Source organism: Salmo salar, chromosome 16 (genome assembly GCF_965601325.2).
Source record: "Salmo salar chromosome 16, fSalSal1, whole genome shotgun sequence".
Taxonomy (NCBI): domain Eukaryota; kingdom Metazoa; phylum Chordata; class Actinopteri; order Salmoniformes; family Salmonidae; genus Salmo; species Salmo salar.
Window position 1 is genome coordinate 33,406,708 of NC_138306.1, and position 18,024 is coordinate 33,424,731.

Genomic DNA, 18,024 nt, shown 5'->3' on the forward strand with positions numbered 1-18,024 from the left:
GCTACGGAACTAGGCTAGTTAGTTGTCAGTACAGCCGTACACGAAATTAAATAAATGGGTTGGAGGGCGTTATACCCGATTGAATCAATAAAGAGCAGATTAAATGGGATTGTTAACAATCTAACGTTACACTAACTAGTTTGTGCTTGCAAGCTCCCCTTTTTGTTTAGTTAGCTACCTAGCTAGCATGGCTAACGGGTAGATAGCTTGTTTAAAGTAAAAGCGTTTTTCGTAAAGCTTTTCAAGGGCCTATTCATCTTGATTATTGTCGTAACTCGTTAACTATCTGAGGACATTACCAGCTATTTTGCAAGGTAAGTAGCTAGCTCGCGAGCTATTATTTTCACGCCCATATAGAACCAACAAGCATCTCATGAGAGCAAACATGAGCTAATTTAGCTAGTTTAGCCACATTTAATGTTGTCATGTAACATGGGGGGTGTGAAAAATTGCTAATGCTAGCTATTAAGTTAGCTGGCTGTCTGACTAACAGTCAGCAGGTTAGCTTACTCATTTGGTAACGTTAAACTAATTGTAGGTAGCTACAGTTCAGTAAAACGTCTCTCATTATATACAATAAATAGCTTCAAGTTGGGCCAACAGCGTAACCACAGACAAAGGGTTAGCTATATACCAGTATATTTGGTGTAATGTAAACGTTAGCTGCTAACCAGACAACTAACTCGCATTAGCAGTTTCAACATGGCTGTTGTTTTAGCTATTTACCATTATTTTGTGTAACGTTAGCACCAGCTAACTCTCATTATCCGTTTCAACATGGATGTTGTTACAGCCAGTCAATTTAGCCTTGGCATAAATTAGTCATAACAAGCTTATCTAACTAACGTTAGCTAGCCAGGTAAATTTGACTTAAATATAACAACTAAACTGTACCAAATAGCCGTATATAATGTTAGCTAACTAGTATATTCTGTAATATTAATCAACAACACTTGCTAGCTACATCTTAATTTCTCAGTGCATTTTGTTTATCTTGAACATGTATTCTTTTCATCAATGTTATTTTACACAGGTCAGAGTTTGGAAAGTGCACGTGGACTTCCTTCCTGTATGACGATTATTGTTCACTGTAACACTGCTGATCTGTGCCACTCCTCCTGGTTGCCATCCATCTGCAGAGTAGTAGCACCATGATTGACGTCCCCACCCGGATCGTCATGAGACGCCTCCACGAGTGCTCCAAATGATATGATAGTAGCTTCTTGGATTGCGTTCTGTGCTAGAAGGAGCCTTGAACAGGTTTTACTGCTCTCTTTGGAGCAGCTACATTCACTACGGGTTTGGGAAAGCCTCGGGACAACCAGAACCATGGGAAACAGCTGTGTTTGTAGAGAAGACAGTGATGTGGATGATGGATCAGTAACTCGCGGGCAGCTCAGGCGAGTTGATCACACCGCTGCTGATCACCCGGAGGCACGAAGCAGTCGGCCCCGGGACCCAGTCAGACCGCCCCGCCGTGGACGGGGACCCCATGAACCTCGCCGGAAGAAACAAAATGTGGACGGGCTGGTGCTGGACACACTTGCTGTCATCAGGACTTTAGTTGACAAGTAAGTGTTTGAAATGTAATTTCCAACCAAGCAAGTGGCCGTGGCATGCATAATAAACTTTGCTTCCCTTCAGAAGTGTAGTTGAATATTATGTGTCAGGACTGTAGTTACGTTTGTTCAGATTATGCACACCCATTTGTTGGCACTTCAGGCATTAACATGGTCATTAACATGGTCGTGAGGTTTATATTTTTGTTCAATGCGTGAGTGTTTATGTATGTATGTATGTATGTATGTATGCATGCATGCATGCATGCATGTATGCATACATACACACTACTAGTCAGAGTTTTAGAACACCCCCATTTTTCCATTTTTTTTTATTGAAATGGAAGCAGATCAAGTCCAGGTAATAACCTGAAATGGTACAAAGGTAAGCGGTAAACTGCCAGAGGTAAAAAAAAAAAAAAGAAAGTTTGCTACCAAAAACTGAAAAATAATGTACATTTCAGAGTTATAAAAAAAGGCCTTTTTCAGGGAAGAAGTAATAAGTTAACAACTTACAGCTGTTCTGCAGCAATGGAAGTAAATTGAGCCTTGATACTAACAATTCCTACAGGTGTCCCAACTTTTGTTAATTACTTACAAAAACCATCTGTCTATATAAAATCAGTGTTGGAACAGACTGTGTTACTACACCCTCTTAAGCATTATTTGGACATTATTGTACAGCAGGAAGTACTATATTGCTATCATAATAGTGAGGAAAAGGCATTAACAAAAGGAGACACAGACCATTATAACCCCTAAAAGTGTAGTTATTTTCTTTTAGAGAAATTGTAAAGAAAGCCAAGGTGTCAGTGAGTACAGTTTCCTACACCATCAAAAGGCACTTGGAAACTCTGACGGGAAGAGGTCTGGCAGACCCAAAGCCATCAGAAGACATGTTTCTGAGAGTCAACAGCTTGCGTGATAGGTGGCTCACAGGACAACAGCTTCAAGCACAGCTAAACACTGGTAGAAGTAAGCACGTCTCAGTTTCAACTGTGAAGAGAAGACTTTGAGCTGCAGGTTTGACAGCTCGAGTGGCAGTAAGAAAGCCATTGCTAAGATGGCAAAATTAGAGGCTTGCCTGGGCCATGAAGCACTGCTGGTGGACTACTCAAAATGTTAAATCTTGGGTTCATCACGCAGGGGTTTTGTATGCCGTCGAGTAGGTGAAAGGATGGTTCCTCAGTGTGTGACACCAACTGTCAAACATGGAGGAGGATGTGTGATGGTCTGGGGCTCTTTGGCTGGATCCAGAGTCGGCACCCTGAACCAAAACAGCTACCACAGCATTGTGCAGCGCTATTCCATACCCTCTGGTGTATGCCTAGTTGGTCAGGGGTTCATCCTACAGCAAGATAATGACCCAGAACATACCTCCAGGCTATGTCACAGCTACCTTAGAAGAAAAGAACAACATGGTAGGCTTCAAATCATGGAATGGCCAGCACAGTCTCCAGACTTAAACCCCATTGAGCTGGTTTGGGATGAACTGGGCAGAAGGGTGAAAGCAAAGCAACCTACAAGTGCAACACATTTGTGGGAACTTCTGGAACAGTGTTGGGAAGAACTTTCTGAACAATATTTGATTTCCATTGTAGAAAGAATGCCTTGAGTGTGTTCGGCTGTTAAAACTGCAAAAGGTGACTAGTTTGAGTAAAAAATGTAGATTACATTTTGTTAAACAAAACTATTACATAATTTTTTTGGGTCCCCAATTGTTTATTTGTTCTATGATTTATTTTCAGAGTACATTAAAATGTGAATTTCAATAAAACTGGAAAAATTGAGATGCTAAAACTTTTGACCGTGTGTGTGTGTGTTTGTGTGTGTGTGTTACACACAGTACCAGTCAAAAGTTTGGACACACCTGCTCATTCAAGGGTTTGTCTTTATTTTACATTTGTAGAGTAATAGTGAAACTTAAATAACACATGGAAATCATATAGAAACCAAGAAAGTGTTAAACAAATAAAAATATATTTTATATTTGAGATTCTTTAAAGTAGCCACTCTTTGCCTTGACAGCTTTGCACACTCTTGGCATTCTCAACCAGCTTCATGAGGTAGTCACCTGGAATGCATTTCAATTAAAAGTTCATTTGTGGAATTTCTTTCCCTAATGCGTTTGAGCCAATCATTTGTGTTGTGACAAGGTAAGGGTGGTATACAGAAGATAGCCCTATTTGGTAAAAAAACACGTCCATATAATGGCAAGAACAGCTCACATAAGCAAAGAGAAATGACATCAAGCGCTTTGAAACTGGCTCTCATGAGGACTGCCGCAGGAAAGGAAGACTCAGAGTTACCTCTGCTGCAGAGGATATGTTCAGTAGAGTTACCAGCCTCAGAAATTGCAGGCCAAAAAAATCCTTCAGAGTTCAAGTAACAGACACATCTCACCATCAACTGTTCAAAGGAGACTGCATGAATTAGGCCTTCATGGTCAAATTGCTGCAAAGAAACCACTACTAAAGGACACCAATAATAAGAAGAGACTTGCTTGGGCCAAGAAACACGAGCAATGGACATTAGACTGGTGGAAATCTGTCCTTTGGTCTGATGAGTCCAAATTTGAGATTTTTGGTTCCAGCCGACGTGTCTGTGAGACTCAGTAGGTGAGTGATCGATCTCCGCATGTGTGGTTTCCACTGTGAAGCATGTAGGAGGAGGTGTGATGGTGTGGGGGTGCTTTGTGACACTGTCTGTGATTTATTTAGAATTCAAGGCACACTTAACCAGCATGGCTACCACAGCATTCTGCAGCGATACGCCATCTCATCTGGTTTGTGCTTAGTCCCACTATCATTTGTTTTTCAGCAGGACCTTGACCCAACACACCACCAGGCTGTGTAAGGGCTATTTGATCAAGAAGGATAATGGAGTGCTGCATCAGATGACCTGGCCTCCACAATCACCCGACCTCAACCCAATTGAGATGGTTTGGGATGAGTTGGACCGCAGAGTGAAGGAAAACAGCCAACAAGTGCTCAGCATATGTGGGAACTACTTCAAGACTGTTGGAAAAGTATTCCTCATAAAGCTGGATGAGAGAATGCCAAGAGTGCAAAGCTGTCATCAAGGCAAAGGGTGGCTACTTTGAAGAATCTCAAATATATTATTATTTTTTGGTTACCACATGATTCCATATGTGTTATATCATAGTTTTGACGTCTTCACTATTATTCTACAATGTAGAAAATAGTCAAAAATAAAGAAAAACCCTTGAATGAGTAGGTGTGAACTTTTGAATAGTACTGTATATTCTGGACTAATTATTTGTGTGTGTTGTCTATTACTGCACTGCTGGAGCTAGAAACATAAGGATTGCCCCTGTGATAACAGCAGCAAAATATGTGTATGCAACCAATAAGATTGGATTTGAAGACAGATTCTCCTCTGGGGTTATCCAGGAGGGGTTCCCCAGGGATCAGTATGACTGCTGTTAGTGGTCAGATTTACAGGCAGGGTGAGGGAGGCCGATGGGCCAGTCTCGCTCGCAGAAAAAACGACAACAGTCGCACGCCCATCCATCACACTGCTCCACTCTCTCTGCCTTTGACTTGTCATCTGAATTTCTTAACTGCTTAGACCAGACATAACAATGATTGAACTTCATTGTCACAAGATTCTCTGTTCACCATCACATTTTGCTTTTTTTCAGTGACCAAGAGCCTCCCTACTCCATGATCACGCTGCATGAGATGGCAGAAACGGGTAAGACAGATGTACTTATGATTGCTCATATACAGTACCATGATGTAATACATGGATTTCAGACCAGATTTCTTAAGAAAGATACTGTCATTTTCTTCAGTAAGAGGAACTCTGTCCTCTGATGCTTCATCTCCTCTGTGTCAAATTAAATAATTAGTGAGTCCTCTTGTCAGCTGTAACCTACGGATATCGATGACTAGTGGATCTTAAGGTTGTTCAAGGCTCTTCTAGCCGACATAATGATGCTAATGCTGGCTGCCCAGTCACTCTGTCCTCAGGCCATAATGTGCCTTTCTGCCTGCCTATTAGTCAATCTCATCTGATCCTTCAGCTAGAATGTGTTCATTCTACATGAATGAGCCTTTTATTTTTTATTTAACCTTTTATTTAACTAGGCAAGTCAGTTTAGAACAAATTCTTATTTATGATGGCCTACCAAAAGGCAAAAGGCCAGCTGTGGGGACGGGGGCTGGGATTAAAAAGAAGTCAAATAAGTAAAGTAAAACACACATCACGACACTAGAGAGACAACACTACATAAAGAGAGCCCGAAAAGCCTTGTTTGTAACCTTTTACTATTCCCCGTTAAGGCTATTCATTTTGAGAACAAGACCCATGCTTCCAGAGCATTATGTTAGTGAGTGGCAGGTCTGAGCCTTTCTTTGGCTGGTATCTAAGAGGTGGATTTAGCACGGCCTAACTGGGTCTTAACTACTGTATCCTGCCCGCCAGCATGTCTCGTCCCCTCTCATTGCCACAACTGTGTGCTGTTTACTTAATAAGTGCATCTCTTCCTTTGATGGTTGAGAGTTGTAGGTTTGGTGCAGGGCAGTCAGGTGTTGACTCTCCACTATGGAAAGGGAAGAATGGAGTTATTCCTGGCCCTTATCAGGGATAGGAGTGGGGTAGCTGGTGGTGGGATATAAAGGTTCACTAGTATTTTATTCACCACCGTATTTGAGCTTTTCTTATGTTCATCAATGATGTTGTGGATATCTGTAAAAGACATCTATCTGCCTTATGTGCTGCTGTTGCCACAGAGGGAAATACACAGTAGGTTGCATAGTCTGATCACAGGGAAAGGTTAGAAATGAGTCAATTCTTTTGAATTGAGGATGGCCAGGAGGAAGAGAAACCCCAAACAATTCCTCACTTTCAACAGAATTCAACCGTAAATGAGTTTCGGTTTCTGGCCAGTTGAGTGATGATGCACAAGAAAGCCCTCAAGCAGACATGCTTAAACAACCTCAAAGACCGCATATCTGCATCAAGTGTGATGACTAACTACAAACAGCAAGGGGGCTGTTAATTACCAGTTTTGCTCTCCCCTGCTAACCTCCACTCCCTCCCCTGCTAACCTCCACTCCCTCCCCTGCTAACCTCCACTCCCTCCCCTGCTAACCTCCACTCCCTCCCCTGCCCCATCCTCTGTGCTACCCTAAGATGACGGCTGGTTGGAGGTGGTCCAGTCTCTGATCCGGGTGATACCACTGGATGACCCATTGGGACCAGCTGTGATCACCCTGCTGCTTGACGAGTGCCCACTGCCCACAAAAGTAAGTACTAGTTACTATCTGGGTTTCTAGTTCCCTCTAGGCCCTGATAAAATCTGCGTTCTGGAAAACGTGGAGAAAATCCAGACATTTTAAAAAGGAATTCAACAATGTTCAAAAATGTATTGAAATGTAGTAAATCAACTAAATGTATTCAAGTTATTAGAAAATGTATTCATTTGCCCATGATTTTCATAAGACAAATACATCAGTCATTTGTTTTTTCCCTAAAACGTTCCTTGTATTTTTTGCCCCCTTTTTCTCCCCAATTTCGTGATATCCAATTACGATTTTGTTTCATCACTGCAACTCCCCAACGGGATCGGGAGAGGCGAAGGTCGAGTCATGCGAGCTCTGAAACATGACTCGCCAAACCGCGCTTCTTAACACACGCTCGCTTAAACCGGAAGCCAGCCACACCAATGTCTCGGAGGAAACACTTGTGGTGGACCTGCAGGCGCCCAGCCCGCCACAAGGAGTCGCTAGAACGTAATGAGCCAGCTAGAGCCCCCTCCCCTGGCCTAACCTGGACGACACTGCGCAAATTGTGCACCGCCCTATGGGACTACCAGTCACGGACGGTTGTGACACAGCCTGGGATCGAACCCGGGTCTGTAGTGCTTTAGACCGCTGCACCACTCGGGAGGCCTCCCTAAAACTTTCTGAAGAGGCAACGGCACAGGAATGCCCCTCTGTGTGTGTTTGTCTACCATTTTGTGTAGCCGTTAGCTATGATGCTAATGTAATGACAACCGTACTGGCGGACTTATCATTAGGCAGATGAGGCAATTGCCTTCGGCCTCACATCATCAAGGGGCCTCATGAGCTGGGCATAAAAAATGTAATAATAATTTATCCGCTTGATGCCCACCAAGCTCTGCTCGAGGTATAATAAATGCAACAACAAAAAAAATCCCCATGTTAAGCTAGAGATGTTTTTTCTGCATGGGCTGCGTCTCTATCCACCGCATTAGCCGATGTCGGTCTTCCGGAATCCGCGGTGGAAGGTGGCAGTGCTACAGCACTGTTTGTCAGACCTGGAGACGTCTCAAAAATTAATCTGTCTTCTCATGGAAACGTCTGTAGCGTCCAAACGGTTTGGCCTACGAATTAATATTAGCCCTCTATTGAAAGATGAGACTGTCACGGGGACTCTGAAGGTAACCTGGAACTGGGACGAAAAAATTCATGGAATTTATAGTCAAAGGTATACAGGTAATTCCACAGTAAAAAAAAATAAAAAAATATCCTGAGCTTTCTCTTATCTCTTAGATATAGGACAGACACTTCAAAACAGACTTCCTTTAAAAAAACTAAAACATTTACTATCTGTTTTTCTGTGTATGAATCTGTTATTCAATGTGTCTATAGGCTAATAGCAGTAAGGCCAAACTCAATGTTTCTTCATGTTTCCTTTATACAGGGGTCCTAAAATTCCAAATCAAATACCTAAGTTATCCTTGGTATGACCATCTTATAAAAAATTGCGTATGTTAGTTTAGTAGTCGTGTCATGTCAGCAATGCCATACCTAAAAATCATGTTGCTGTCACGCCTCTCTTGGAGGTCTGGAGGATTTTGTATTGTAAAAATGGTTTGAATGGTTCGCTGGCTGCAGCGGCAAAATTTGGATTGGATGTTCCATTTCAAGAACCCTCCCCCCACATGCCTGTTGTTGCTACATGTTATGTTCATCGCTGTTTTCAGATCGGGAAGGACACATTTCGCAGAGTGGTTCCGTATGCTAGTTTGCAACATTGCATTCTGTTGTGAGGTGTCCTCTATACACAATCGACATACATCAACCTATTTTGATGGGGTTTTAATCAGCGATTTCCTGACCATCCTTACCATAGACTGTAAAAATAATCATCACACACTGTTGCACCTAAGACACTAATCTAGTGAGAACTATTGGAGCACCACCTGCTTTCTGGCCAAAAAGAGTATGGCAATGAATCAGATACATGTTCTACATATACTTAGTTTACAAAACATTAGGAACACCTTCCTAATAATGCTTTGCACCCCGTTTGCCCTCATAACAGCCTCAATTCATCGGGTCATGGACTCTATAAGTTGTCAAGCGTTCCACGGTGGTGCTGGCTCATGTTGACTCCAATGCTTCACACAGTTGTCTGAAGTTGGCTGGATGTCCTTTGGGTGGTGGACTATTATTGATACACACGGGAAACTGTTGAGTGTGAAAAACCCTGCACTGTTCCAGTTCTTGACACACTCAAACCGGTGTGCCTGGCACCTACTACCATACAGTGCCTTGCAAAAGTATTCATCCCCCTTGGCGTTTTTCCTATTTTGTTGCATTACAACCTGTCATTTAAATTGATATTTATTTGGATTTCATGTAATTGACGTACACAAAATAGTCCAAATTGGTGAAGTGAAATGAAAAAAATAACTTGTTTCAAAAAATAAAAATCGGAAGAGTGGTGCGTGCATATGTATTCAACCCCTCTGCTATGAACTCCCCTAAAAAAGATCTGGTGCAAAAAATGACCTTCAGAAGTCACATAATTAGTTAGATTGCACACAGGTGGACTTTATTTAAGTGTCACATGAACTGTCACATGATCTCTGTATACATACACCTGTTCTGAAAGGCCCCAGAGTCTGCAACACCACTAAGCAAGGGGCATCACCAAGCAAGTGGCACCATGAAGACCAAGGAACTCTGCAAACAGGTCAGGTACAAAGTTGTGGAGAAGTACAGATCAGGGTTGGGTTATAAAAAAATATCAAACTTTGAACATCCCACAGAGCACCATTAAATTCATTATTAAAAAATGGAAAGAATATGGCACCACAACAAACCTGCCAAGAGAGGGCCGCCCACCAAAACTCACGGACCAGGCAAGGAGGGCATTAATCAGAGAGGTAATAAAGAGACCAAAGATAACCCTGAAGGAGCTGCAAAGCTCCACAGCGGAGATTGGAGTATCTGTCCATAGGACCACTTTAAGCCGTACAGTCCACAGAGCTGGGCTTTACTGAAGAGTGGCCAGAAAAAAGCCTTTGCTTAAAGAAAAAAATAAGCAAACACGTTTGGTGTTCGCCAAAAGGTGTGTGGGAGACTCCCCAAACATATGGAAGAAGGTACTCTGGTCAGATGAGACACAAATGTAGCTTTTTGGCCATCAAGGAAAACGCTATGTCTGGCGCAAACCCAACACCAACTCCTTACCCCCCGAGAACACCATCCCCACAGAGTGAAGCATGGTGGTGGCAGCATCATGCTGTGGGGATGTCTTTCATCGGCAGGGACTGGGAAACTGGTCAGAATTGAAGGAATGATGGATGGCGCTAAATACAGGGAAATTCGTGAGGGGAAACCTGTTTCAGTCTTCCAGAGATTTGAGACTGGGACGGAGGTTCACCTTCCCGCAGGACAATGACCATAAGCATACTGCTAAAGCAACACTCGAGTGGTTTAAGGGGAAACATACTGCAATCATCTGTGGTATGATTGCAGTACACCAGGGGAACCCATCCAACTTGAAGGAGCTGGAGCAGTTTTGCCTTGAAGAATGGGCAAAAATCCCAGTGGCTAGATGTGCCAAGCTTTTAGAGACATACTCCAAGAGACTTACAGCTGTAATTGCTGCATAAGGTGGCTCGACAAAATATTGACTTTGGGGGGGTGAATAGTTATGCTTGCTCAAGTTTTCCGTTTTTTTTGTCTTATTTCTTGTTTGTTTCACAATAAAAAAATATTTAGCATCTTCAAAGTGGTAGGCATGTTGTGTAAATCAAATGATACAAACCCCCCCCCAAAAAATCTATTTTAATTCCAGGTTGTTAGGCAACAAAATAGGAAAAATGCCACGGGGGGTGAATACTTTCGCAAGCCACTTAAGTCTTCTGTCTTGCCCATTCACCCTCAATGGCAGACATGCACAATCCATGTCTCAATTGTCTCAAGGCTGTGCTTCTTTAACCTTTCTCACATTCATCTACACTGATTTGAAGTGGATTTAACAGGTGACATCAACAAGGGATCATAGCTTTCACCTGGTCAGTCTATGTCATGGAAAGAGCAGTGTTTTGTAATGTTTTGTACCCTCAGTGTATAGTAAGACAGAGGGGTGCTGTTTTGCTCGCTCAGGTACTTTCTCCAGTGAGAGAGTTTTTGCTGGAAAGTTGGTGAGTGCGCTGTTCAGATGCTGGAATTATTTTGGATAAACGTGCAGTCGTAACCTACTTTTTGAAGTGATTTGTTTTGACAATCCGATGAAAACATGACTGGTTGTGTACATGGCACATTAAAAGGGTAATACATTTTTACAGTTAAAGTACGTCTTTACTATTAAACTTAGGAGGGGGGGGGGGCACTGCATTCACATGAGCGCTACAGAAACATCACTAACAAACAACGGTCTCTGGCTGGTGTGCAGTTGGATTAAAGTGTAAATACTTCTAAAGAGGTCTCTGGATGTGGTATAATCATTGTTGTGGACTTAGAACATCCAATTTAGTTTTTCTATAAACTAAGTGTGATTTGGAGCGAAAAGAATTGGAAAAACAGATACCTGGAAAAACAGAAAGGAGATAACGGAATTTTGGGGAAAACAACTAAATGGAATTCAGGGTTTTTTTGTTTGTTTTTTTAACAGATTTTATAGGGCCCTACCTGTAATGTCGCTACGATTCATCTTCCTTGCCTAATGCCTACACAGTACTCTAATTCAAAGCGCAAATTCCCAATGCATGATTGTCCACTCCTACGCACTCCTTGAGAGCGGCTGATCACAACACGCCAATCTTATTGTCAAGTACAGGGTTTTTCTGCCAACTTTTTGTTTATTTCTCTGCTTTGAGTCAGCACTGTACTTTTTGTCTCTTAAAGATTCTTCTTTTGAAAAAGAAAAACCCACAGTCTTGGCTCAGAATTTTTACTCTGTATTGAGAGGGATTCAGTGTTTTTGTTTATCTAGTCAGTGTATCCTTTTGCTTTCCCCGTTTTATTCCATATAGGCTTACAGAGAAAGTGGGTATTAAGGAGATTTGAACATTGCCGATCTAAAGGTTTTTCTGTGTTGGGCTTTCATAACAGTGCTTGTTTCCCTTTGTTAGGACGCTCTACAGAAGCTGTCCGGGATGCTGAGCCTGAGTTCCACTGTGGCCCGCCAGGATGCTGTCATCCCTTCCAAGCATCGCAACACAACAGCTGTACTGGGCTGCCTGGCTGAGAAACTGGCTGGTGAGTGTAGATGCAACCTGATCTCCCTCATTCTCTTACACACACACCAACTCACAGAATGTACAGTGTGAATATGTATGAAAATGCTCCAGGTTATTTGACCCTAGCTGCTCAACCAGTTTTTAGCATATCAAGTGGTCAGTGTGAACTGAAAGCGCTGATCCTGCAGGTTTGAGTTGGCCTGTCATGACATGGCCGAAGTGCTCTGACAGCTCTGCTGAGCCTGCAGCACTGGGCTGCGGAGGTTGGTCAGGGTGAAACGATTCAGTCTGTCTGACATACCCAACGGGGGTTGCCTCTACTAATCAATGTAGGGGCGGCGGGTAGCCTAGTGGTTAGAGCGTTGGGCCAGTAACCGAAAGGTTGCTGGATCGAATCCCCGAGCTGACAAGGTAAAAATCTGTCATTCTGCCCTGAACAAGGCAGTTAAAAAAATATATATATATATTTCACCTTTATTTAACCAGGTAGGCCAGTTGAGAACAAGTTCTCATTTTCAACTGCGACTTGGCCAAGATAAAGCAAAGCAGTGCGGCAAAAACACAGAGTTGTTAACCCACAACACAGTTAACCCTCTGTTCCTAGGCCATCATTGTAAATAAGAATTTGTTCTTAACTGTCTTGCCTAGTTAAATAAAAAAAAAAATCTGTTTTGTATACAACCCAAACTGTGAACTACACCTTTTCTTTCTCTGGAAGATCTGAGGTAACCTTGGTGCAATCCTGTGCTTTTACTGTGGCCCTGAGCATTGTTTCTCCTCCTAACGCCCACTCTGCATGTCTCATCTCTCAGGTCCAGCGAGCATTGGACTCCTGAGCCCTGGAACCCTGGAGTACCTGCTGGAGAGCCTGGTGAGAGAACACACAGATCTAGAAGATCATAAATTCTGTTACAAGCTGTCAATAGTCATGTACTTGGGTTGCATGTTGTTTTTCTGTAGAATGAGGATGCGACTTTGTCTTATTTATTTGTCAATCTCTGTTCCCAGAGTTCTGAGGCCCATCCTACTGTTATGCTCTTTGCCCTCATAGCCTTGGAGAAGTTCTCACAGACCAGTAAGTTTGTCCCCATCTCCTGTACATTGGCCATGAAACAGACAACTAACTGTCATATTTCACTGTTGCAGGTGAGAACAAGCTAACGGTGTCCGAGTCGTGTATAGGTGACCGGCTGGGGATTCTGGAATCGTGGGCTGACCACACAGACTACCTGAAGCGCCAAGTCGGCTTCTGTTCCCAATGGAGCCTGGATAACCTCTGTGAGTAGTAGACTACATCATGTTAGTGAGAACAGTTCTCATCCACATTTCCCCACACAACAGACAGTGCTCTTGGCTTTAGCAGCAGTCCATTGTTCCTTGTGTGAAGAGGCTTTAAGCTCCTTGCAGGGTGTGATGTGCCTTCAGAATATGCACTTAACAGCACAGTTGAGTTTGGTTGAAGAGACAGAGGAGACTTTTCGTGTGTGTGTGTGTGTGTGTGTGTGTGAGAGACTGACTTATACCATTCCCTCTCCTCAGTCCTGAAAGATGGTCGTCAGTTCACCTATGAGAAGGTGAACCTGAGCAACATCAATGCCATGCTGAACAGCAACGACGTCAGCGAGTATCTTAAGATCTCTCCTAGTGGACTCGAGGTGAGGAGCGTCTATGTAGAAGGCCCGGGACAATACCAGTATCTCAATACTCGTTAGTATCATGGCAAGGAAACAAAACATGAAGCAGATGTAACTTCTTTAGGCAAACAGCCCTGATGTTGGAAACAAACATTCTGTTCTCATCCAGGTATTTATTTTCCAAGCTATAGCACAATATTTTACATACAGCAGGTTTTAAAGGACCAAAGAGTTTGTTCTGCTTCGTGTTTTCATTTTTGCCATGGAAAAAATATTGTGATACTGGTATTGTCCCAGCCTTACTATGTAACAAGCCTAACAAAGCAGTGGTCTTGTGACTAGAATGATCCAAACTCAACTTTCTGTAGGGGCACTGTGTTGCACACGGAAAGAATGATTGTACTATATGTTCCAGTCATGGGGAAAGGCCAGCATTACACTGTAGCCAGTTTATTAGGTACACCCATCTAGTACCAGGTCAGACCCCCCTTTGCCTCCAGAACAGCCTAAATTCTTTGGGGCATGGATTCTTCAAGGTATCGCTTTCAGGCGTTGCTCGATTGGTATCAAGGGAACTAACGCGCGCCAGGAAAACATTACCCACACCATCGCCACCAGCCTGTACCATTGACACAAGGCAGGATGGGGCCATGGACTCATGCTGCTTTCTCCAAATCCTGACTCTGCCATCAGCAGGACGCAACAGGAACCGGGATTCATCGCAATGTTTTCCACTCCTCAATTGTCCAATGTTGGTGATCACGGGCCCACTGGAGCCACTTCTTCTGTTTTTAACTGATAGGAGTGGAACCCAGTGTGGTCGTCTGCTGCAATAGCCCATCCATGACAAGGACCAACGAGTTGTGTGTTCTGAGATGCCGTTCTGCACACCACTGCTGTACTGTGCTGTTATTTGCCTATTGTGTCCCGTCTGTTAGTTTGCACGATTCTTGCCATTCTTTTGACCTCTCATCAACGAGCTGTTTTCGCCCACAGAACTGCCGCTGACTGGATATTATTTGTTTGTTGCACCGTTATCGGTAAACCATAGACGCTGTTGTGCGTGAAAAGCCCAGAAGGCCGGCCGTTTCTGAGATGCTGGATCCGGCGTGCCAGGAACTGACATTCATACCACGCCACGCTCAAAGTCGCGTAGGTCACTCGTTTTGCCCATTCTAACGTTCAATCGAACAGTAACTGAATGCCTTTCTGCCTGTTTTATATAGCAAGCCACGACCACGTGACTCACTGTCTATAGGAGCGATCCATTTTCGTCAACGGGGGGTGTACCTAATAAACTGTGTACACTGAGGGGTATAATGCTTGTGTTCCATAGAGATAACAGATCTGCCCTTTTCTCCCCTCCCAAGGCGCGCTGCGACGCGTCCTCCTTCGAGAGTGTCCGCTGTACCTTCTGTGTGGACTCAGGCGTGTGGTACTATGAGGTCACTGTGGTCACCTCAGGGGTCATGCAGATTGGCTGGGCCACCAAGGATAGCAAGTTCCTCAACCATGTAAGTGTTCACATTCTTTACTGATACACACAGCAATCAGTGTTTATTCATGCTAGACTGAATGCCATAATGTGTGTGTTTCAGGAGGGCTATGGGATAGGAGATGATGAATATTCATGTGCATATGATGGCTGCAGGCAGCTAATCTGGTACAATGCTCGCAGTAAGCCACACTCCCACCCCTGCTGGAAAGAGGGTAAGTTCAACCCGAACTCAATACAGGATTCATGTAGCTCAGAGGCAGGCTGTAATGGGAGATGACTGTCAGGACCTCAGCTTACACACATTTGTTACTGAGCTACTGGCCCTTACAAGCCTATGCTTAAGCTTTACACTCTTGTTGATCTGTAGGAGATGTCATCGGTTTCCTACTGGACCTCGGTAAGAAGCAGATGCTTTTCTACCTGAATGGACATGAACTCCCCCCAGAGAAGCAGGTGTTCTCCTCAGCAACGTGAGTATACACACCCTACTCCTGCTCGCTCCCTTCTATGGACATAATCCACCCCACACAAGTATTCACATGCTGTACATTTCAGTAACTCACTGCCACATCCAATGTCCTCCCTATTCTTCCACTTACCTTAGTCTCTCTACTTCATCTCTTTCTCAGGTCTGGCTTCTTTGCAGCAGCAAGTTTCATGTCCTACCAACAATGTGAGTTTAACTTTGGGGCGAAGCCCTTCCGCCACCCCCCGTCTGTTAAGTTCAGCACCTTCAATGAATTTGCCTCGCTGGCGTCTGATGAGAAGATTATCCTTCCCAGGTAAGTCTGAGGTAATGGAGCCTTGAGGGAAATGGTTAGGCTCTAAATGATCACTCTGGTTGAACAACTGCACATTACAACTGCACATTATGTGAACTCCTTTGTAGCTTTTCATGACTGTGCTTGTGTGTTTCCCTCAGACACCGGCGCCTGGCCCTGCTGAAGCAGGTGAGCATCAGAGACAACTGCTGCACCCTCTGCTGTGACCAGATGGCCGATACGGAGCTGAGACCCTGCGGACACAGGTACAACAACTTCCCTCTCTTTTTCACCACTTGTACCTATCTAGCCATTTGCATATTTGTTACAGCTCCTTACATGGCCTCTGTGTGTCTGTCTCCTTAGTGGGATGTGTATGGAGTGTGCCTTACAGTTGGAGACATGCCCGCTGTGTCGCCAGGACATTCAGACACGTGTCAGACTCATCTCACACGTGTCCTGACACATCACCTCCAAACCAGGACATGAACACTCCTCCCCAACCCTCCCCTCCTCCAATCCCAACCAATAGGACAATGGGGCTGTGCTAGGATTTGTGATCGGACCCTGGGCCTAATTTGAGGAGGGAGTGATGGGACCTGACGAAGACCCCCAGGAGAGAGACTGTGTAGGGAGAATAGAACAAGGAGGGGTAACCTTTTCTTCATCTGCACTCCATGGAGCGTTCTCTCTGTGAGGAGATGGGCCCTACACCCGTCTGAGAGCAAGAAAGTGCTGGGAGAGTGAGAGGGCAGGAAGGCAATTTTGAGATATTAGCAGGCAGCAGCATTTCCAGAATTGCCTCATCAATCTTAATGTCATAAACTCACACAGTATCTGCACATGGATCTGCCTAATGTTCCCTCAGGCTCTGGTCAATGTGTCCTGTGTATCTCTGCTCAAACGTTTTAAATGTATCTGTTATTCTCTTGTTTTCTGACTAAACGTAAAGGCACAACAACAAAAAGACTATGTTAACTCCCTGCTCAAACATACAATACCAACTGAGCACAGATTTGTCTATTACTCTCCATCTCTCGCGCTCTCCTTTACTTGAAGCATTTCTGAGTTGATTGAATAATCATTCTGTTATAAATGAGATTGCAAAATTAACAAAAGAACTCAAAGTATCATATTTGTGTACGTACAATTAAAACTAAATTGAGTTGATTGAAATCACAGCTAATTGGGATAGTTTTGATTCCCAGGATAGCCTGAAGTGGTTTTGGAAAATCATTCAGAATCAGAGGATGTTGTCAGAAGATATCAGACATCTCTGTTAGTATGAATGACTACATCTGGTCACAGTGCAAATTTGGAGGGCCAAATTGTCTCCATTCCAGAAAATGAGTCATGGAAGAAATTAAGAGAAGTTGAAAGTGAAATGGTATCTTAACGTCTTTAATGGAGTAGCCCCAGGGGTCCCAAAGATGTGGTTTACTGATTGATCATTGTTTTCTGAATTGTGATATTTGTAATAATAAATGTATTCAAGTAACTGTCCAGTGTTTCCAGATTTCTATGAAATATGACCTATAATTAAAAACAATGAGTGAAATAGTTTTCCTTCCAAAAAATGTTAAGTAATGATCTTAAAAAGCAGCTTTTTTTGTGTTGGAATGTTGTGGGAGTACCCCAACAACAGAATGGTGTGTGTGTAAACAGGTCATTAAAACTATTCATGGGAGCTCATCCCCATCAAGCGTTTCTGAAACAATCGGGTTTGTGTTTTTTCTCCAATGTATACTTTGACTACAAATACGATTATAGGATGAGTTATAACATTATTTGGGAATGAGTTAGAATATGAACTTTTAAAAGTGAGATTTTCACTGGACAGTTACTTTAATGTTATATTGTTGCTTGTCAAAGATGCCATTATTATTGACATGATTTAGCCATGGGCTACATTCACAACTAAACCCATCAGTCAGAATGAATTACATGATATGTATGCTGCATTATCATGGGCCAGAAAAGGGGAAATTCATTTACAGTCCATGATTGCAATAAAGAACTTAAACGCACTTAAACATTTAACGTTCATTTCAGTTTACACGATGTTGAGTGCCTGACCCATAGAGGTCCTATCAAATTATTATAA

At 43.2% G+C, this 18,024-nt stretch overlaps 1 protein-coding gene across 1 annotated transcript; it reads left to right on the top strand.

Annotated features, from left to right (window-relative positions):
- The first annotated feature begins 1 nt into the window (after position 1).
- On the top strand, positions 2-17,423 carry LOC106573715 (RING finger and SPRY domain-containing protein 1). Its single transcript, XM_014149014.3, has 15 exons — positions 2-314; positions 1,034-1,571; positions 5,224-5,276; positions 6,720-6,832; positions 11,920-12,046; positions 12,840-12,898; positions 13,036-13,102; positions 13,174-13,305; positions 13,567-13,682; positions 15,032-15,175; positions 15,260-15,371; positions 15,527-15,629; positions 15,789-15,941; positions 16,082-16,186; positions 16,287-17,423. The coding sequence occupies exons 2-15, from the start codon at positions 1,210-1,212 to the stop codon at positions 16,381-16,383; spliced, it is 1,743 nt and encodes a 580-aa protein (XP_014004489.1). The 5' UTR covers positions 2-314; positions 1,034-1,209; the 3' UTR covers positions 16,384-17,423.
- The last annotated feature ends 601 nt before the right edge of the window (positions 17,424-18,024 follow it).